This window comes from Suricata suricatta, chromosome 11 (genome assembly GCF_006229205.1).
Source record: "Suricata suricatta isolate VVHF042 chromosome 11, meerkat_22Aug2017_6uvM2_HiC, whole genome shotgun sequence".
NCBI classification, from domain to species: Eukaryota; Metazoa; Chordata; class Mammalia; order Carnivora; family Herpestidae; genus Suricata; species Suricata suricatta.
The window spans coordinates 89472076-89478088 of NC_043710.1; the positions used below are offsets into that span (position 1 = coordinate 89472076).

A 6013-nucleotide genomic window follows, 5' to 3' on the forward strand; every position below is an offset into this window, starting at 1 on the left:
AAGCCTATAATCCCACCCCTTGGTGAAATGGCCCCTGGTTTGGATGATGAAAATCACCCATAGCTCCAGCCCTAGCTGATGAATGGCCCTGGCCTTCTTCTGTGCTGTTCTAACCCCCCAGGGCAGGTAACAAGTTCCCGCCATCATTATCTTCTAGTCCACTCTGTAGGCCACACTGGGCCCAGGCAAGGTCAATGACTTTCACAAAGCAAGGTGGCAAGTTCCCAGGATTTCAGGCCACACCACAGGGTTTCCAGGGATTTCACATTTTTATTCACTTAGCAGATTGCCCTTTTGCTCTTTGGGTTGAGCTGAGTGTGCATTCCAGAGGGCCAGGGCGTACATATACTGAAAAGAGCCTGCTTCCATAAATAGCTTTTAGCACCTTCTTTCCTAGTAGAATGTCTAGACTTAGGTTTAGTTTTAGGTGTTTCTTTTCCCCCCATCCTCATAGAATGCTCTAGATCTAAGTTTTTAGTTCTTTGACTCTTCAACTCCAACATTCAGACTTGTTTTCATGCGTTGATTTTATCTTCTCACCTTTAGGAAAACATGATACAGGATGTATGATTCAGCTGAATCCGCACTTAGCATTTCTAAAGTGTGTATTTTTGTATCTTGGTGTGTGAGGCTTGTGAAGAAGGAGAGAGATTTTTACTTTCCATAAATTTTCTTGCTCCATGGTTTCTTAACTATGGGTTTTCATCGCACACCCGGTGGGTGAGATGTTTAGGTTTTGTGGGTTCTAATCCAGCCAATAATGTCATGAAATCAACCACTGTGTCAATGTTGTGCTTCTGGGTGGTTGTGTCCTTCAAAACACATAAGACACTCAACCAGCTAAAAGAGATGAGTTCAGAGATGTTGGCGCGGAGGAAAAGAAGGATCACATTGAGGTCATTGATGGGGCACCCCAGCATCTTTCTGCTGAGGAGATCGAAAGCCGGCAGCATCTCATAGACGGATAGGAGTCGTTTGTCCCACCGACACAGTCGTGTGAGGTTGTATATTATCACTGGAACCAACAGGGTGTATATTGTTAAGCTGGAGAGGCTAACGATTTGCAAAATGGACAGAGAGGTCAGCCTGCACGTGATCAGATGGGGCACGTGGGTCTCATCATTTAGCAGGCCTGTCTTGATGGAACAGCTGAACTCCTCTTGGAAGAAGACATCCAGGTGGAAATGGCCAAGGTACAGGTAGATGGCTGAGGTGAAGAGGAGCAAGAGGGAGTTCCTCAGGAGGTAGGTAGCCACTAGGGAATGTGAGCGCTGCTTACATGCCAGGTACCGCTCTAGCAAGGGGAATTCAAAGTATCGTTCTTTCCGAGCCCTGGGCCAGGGAAGAAAGGAGACAAGGTTAGGAGAGGCCAGTTTGAACCATATCTGAGAGAGCCACGTGGAGAAGGAGTGGAATCTGTGTAGGTCATGTGGCATTCTTGGCTCCCATGAAAATCTGCCTTCCCTGAGCATAACCACTCCTCTCCCTAAAGAGATGTGTGAGTATATCTTAGTTTTTCAACTGATGAGTGCAATGTGGTCAACCTGGTGCCTGATCAGTGAATAGCAAATGGTCACATTGGATTTCTGCCCAGCAAAGCAGACTAAATCTGTAAACTGAAACAGGATCTTTAAGAAACAGTAAGTGTATTAAATTAGCACTGGATGGGGAGTCTAAATAACTGCATTCTGGCGCTTGGTCTGTATACTCTGTGTACGATTTTTAGGCCAACCCATCCATTTTATAAAAACAAATATGCTAAGAAGCATTTGTTGAGAGCTGTGGTGTTCAGGCGCATGTAAGCCCGTCTTTGGTCTGAAGGCCCGTACAGTCTGGCTTGTAGAGAAGGGGCGGAGAAGCTATGCAAATAGGGAATAAAAATAGTGCTTGATTTGTGGCTAAAATGATGGACACAAACCGCAGTGTTGTACAAGTCAGGGGAGAGGTGACAGCATGGGCTGGAGTGTTCAGAAACCTTTATGGAGAATATTGTCTTGGAGCTGACCTTGGAGAGGTGGGTGGAGTTCAGATAGACAGACAGGAGAGGAACTTTCTTAAAGAGTGTACATACACACGAGACAGAATATGGTCTCAGATTTCAGCTCAGCCCTCCTGTTGGTGGGGCCTACCTTGACTGCCCTTTTTAAAATGGTGCCACTCTACAATATTCCGGCTTTCCTGACCCCTTACTCGGCTTTGCATCCCCGTCACTCCCCCATATCACTTACTTGCCATATGATTTCCTATGTGTTATATTTATTTGTTGTCTGTTTCCCCTCCGTAGAATGTGAGTCCCTCTATGGGTAGGTAGACTTTTGTCACCTCCCCACCCCTGCCTCCAACACACATAAGGCACACTGATGGGTCTGGAGCACCTGCAACAGCACCTGGGCCACAGCAAATGAGGGATGAATGGCTATTCTGGCGAAGAGGAGGAGACTGCCTGGGCAAAGTGGGAGGTTTCTGTCACTTGGTGGTCAGGGGTATGAAAAAGTAGAGGGCCTCAGAAAAATACTTGGGAGAATTTGTCTTTCCCTGCAGGCATGGGGGGAGGTTCTGAGCAGGAGAATGGTATTCGAAAGCGGTACATTGGAGAGATTAACCCCTTTGTGACACAGGGTGTTCATTTGTAAACTAAGAAAGAGTCCTTTCTGTCCCCCTTATACAGAAATGATGGAAAGTTAGTGAGATGGTGTGTTAAACACTTTGGGTTCATGAGAGGGATGGCACGGAGGACGGTTTGATGATGACTCTGCGTGTCACGTTAACGCTCAACTGAGGCCTTCAGAAAGGGGTGGGAGAGACAACTCACTTCTCCAGCTCATCCCAGAAGACATGGGGGTCTGAGCTCTTCTGCCGGATCTTCAACATGTGCTGCACCAGGCGGATGGAGCGATTGTAGGATTTGTCCAGTTCGCTGATGATGAAGAGAAGATCCGAGCTGAGGGCCGGCGCGGCTGCGTACTGCCACAGCAGAACAGGCAGGTACATGACCACAGCCAAGGCCAGCAGGGAGTAGGGCAGGACCTGTGGGGTGAGAGTGAGCTGAGGACGGAGGCCTTGTAGAGAGAGCTCTGAGCGAGGGGCTCTCGTTCCCCGCTTCCTGCCTCAGGAAGGGAAGGCAGTACGGGGAATGAGCCACCACAGGGCCAGGATGTAAGGCTGTCTATGTGTGAGGAGAAGGGATGGATGGTGGATCTCCATTGTTCCCCATACAGATCTGGAGTCTGTGTAGGCGTGTAGGACCCCAGGGAGGACAGGGGGATGGAGTGGGATATAAAGAGGGAAAGAGGGAGAGAGAAGGTAGGGGAGGGAGGTGGGGGAGAGAGAGAGAGAAAGAGAGACAATAAAGGGATAAAGCTGTCTGCTAGAAAATAGCAGCCTGTGGGGCGATGGGCCTTGAGGCAGGCCAAGTGAGCTGTTTTTGCACCACAGACCCAGAAAGACTCAGGAGTTGCAGATATGAGGTACATCTGGAAATGGGGGTACAGGTGGGTCTGCAAACAGGAATATTGGAAAAACACAGGCCCATGGAGCTTCCCTATAACATGAGGCACTTGTCAAGTGACTGCCCTTTCCATCCGCTAGCAGAATCAGTCTGCCTTTGGAAACATTAAACCAAAGAGTTTCTGGACTTGGGTCCATTGGGGGCAGGGGCACAACCCTGAGAACCATGTTAGTTGAATGAATACTGAGTGCTGAGACCCACAGTGGATTTTCTAGAGGGTTGGTAACTGAGTGTAATACCAACTGCTGCCCTGATCTCTCTGCACAAATTAAGGATCCAGTGATTCTTTTTGGGACACAGCCCAAAAGGATTACAGATACCAATATCTGAGGTTTTCCCAATGAAATGGCCTGAAGGGTTTGCTCTAAACAGAAGGCTGCTGGTCAGCCAGCCTCACCCCTAGGCACAAAGCTTCCAATCAGATAAAAGTGGGCAACCAAAGATCACCAGACATTTGAAGAAACATGAGAGTCAATGACAAAAATAAAAAACAAAAAGCAGGGGGTGGGGGGATGAAGAGGCAAGAGGGAAGATAATGATGTGGTCTGGCCTGCTCCACCCAGCCACGAGTGGCCTGATGGAGCCCAGCTTACTTTACCTTGTGAGGCCACAGGGATTTCGTCTTGTACTGGCCAAGTTCATCCTGTTCGTGGTGAACAAGTGAGTCCCAGCAGGAACCGTCCACATAGGCAGCCTGCCGGATGCTGAAGTTACTGGGCGAGAAGCAGCGGATGGGGGGCCCTGGAATAAGAACACAGCTTGGAGTCAGCCCGGAGTTGGGAGTGGAGGAATGGGGCCCCAGAGGACCACCAGCTGAGAGCCTTCCAGGAGCTGCTTCCAGAGCTCTGCCAGTTTCCTTACCTGGCAGGCGCTTTCTTCTTCGCAGGCCCCAGTTTCAGGTGCTGCACTGCAGAGTCACTATAGGCCTGTTTGGTTCAGGTCCCCTAATGCCCTGGCTGGCCTTTGACCTAGGTTCTTTCCTCTCAAAGCTCCCCCTGGACTCCCAGACACGTGGGCAGCAGGGGCGCCCCACACTCCTGTGGTTTGGTGGTGACTTCTCCTTTCTGAGAGAACTGGCATCTTTTAGGTCCTAAAATTTAGAGGATGAATTGCCTGGACTTCTGAGCCCACATCAAGGGAAAGGGTGAGCAGGAGGTCCTGAAAGGGAAGGGGGCTTGGAGAGAGAGTTTTGTTTTTCCATGATTCTCTAGAGAGAGGCGGAAGTGGGAACCAATAGTTCCCACAAAGAGGCAGTGGGAGGTTGACATACCTCCTTGGGAAACACAGTAAGTTAATTTTATAGCCAGAAAAGAAACCCAGAAATCCCAATCCTCAGGAAGTCCACCTTTCTTTAACAGAGGCAGGAAATTTGCTGAATTAGTCTAGTGTCTAGAACACCAGGTCTGTGTGTTTGTTAATGTGTGTGTGTGAGTGGCCTTGGGCTGTGGAAAAGAAGGAACGGATTTATTTAGCACCTATGATATGTCAGTCTTTTAACATATGTCCTTAAATCAGAAAGCCTGGAGGTGGAGAGTAGGCAGAAGGCTCTGAGACAGTAAGAGATTCATTTAAAGCATGGACGACTAAGACCTTTAGCGATCCTAGGTCCTGAAAAGATTATGGAGTCCCAGTCTCTTTAAGTATATATGAAAATAAAAATAAAAGTTTAATTATTGTAGTTGCAAAAAATATATGAATACTGAAATTAACATGAAATATTTTTATTACAAAACTTTGGAAATGGTTTTCACAGGTTTTGGTGCGTCAGCTCTGCTGGTGCCCTAAATTCACGCATAGGCTGCCTTTTGGGTCATGCCCAGGCCCAAGTCATGACACCTGGACAGTGGGGGGCTGTCTCACTTCAGGGCCATGCAAAGAGTGAAAGAAAGCAGGGTCTCTCATATATTCGGTCTTGGAGGCTACTTACCGGAAGAGAACTCCTGGGCGAATGCTAGGGACATCAGCAACAAGGGGAAGCCCACAGCTATGAACTTGACCATTCGGTCCAGGGGAAGTTCCAGGCGTAGTCCTTTGAGGCGGGGGCCCCTGCGGTCAGGCAGCAGGGCATCTGATAGCATGTACTCTGCAGCTGTGTGAGCGAGGGACATGGTGTCGCTGACCTTTGGGGTACAGAGGCTGCAGGAAGAGTCCCAGGACTGTGGTGTGTGGAGACAGCAGCTTCAGGCAGCTGGCTTTGGGCAGACAGTGCCTGCAGCCCCAGCCTCGCGGAGATCTGTGCTGGGAGCAGGCACTGGTTCTCTAAATAACCCGCCAGGCCCTGAGCCAGGCATCTGGTAATTAGAGGGAGGCCTTGCTTTAGTGGGTCCTCACTGGAGGAGGGTCGGGCATCAGCTGGGCCTGGTGCCAGGCTGCTCTTTCTGGATTGTCCCTGAGCACATGGAGTCCCGTGGCTTTATGCTGCCCTCTCATTAATAAAGTATTTTTGGTCAGGTGGTGGAGAGAAGGAGGGTGGTGGAGCCAGGGCCCCCGTGTAATTGGTGTGGA

The 6013-nt window shown here is 49.3% G+C and overlaps 1 protein-coding gene across 1 annotated transcript; it reads right to left on the bottom strand.

Annotated features, from left to right (window-relative positions):
* Positions 1-260: 260 nt before the first annotated feature.
* On the bottom strand, positions 261-5616 carry PANX3 (pannexin 3). The gene is made up of 4 exons (XM_029914930.1): positions 5436-5616; positions 4107-4249; positions 2813-3027; positions 261-1332 (listed from the first exon to the last, which is right to left on the bottom strand). The coding sequence occupies exons 1-4, from the start codon at positions 5614-5616 to the stop codon at positions 693-695; spliced, it is 1179 nt and encodes a 392-aa protein (XP_029770790.1). The 3' UTR covers positions 261-692.
* Between the last annotated feature and the right edge of the window lie 397 nt (positions 5617-6013).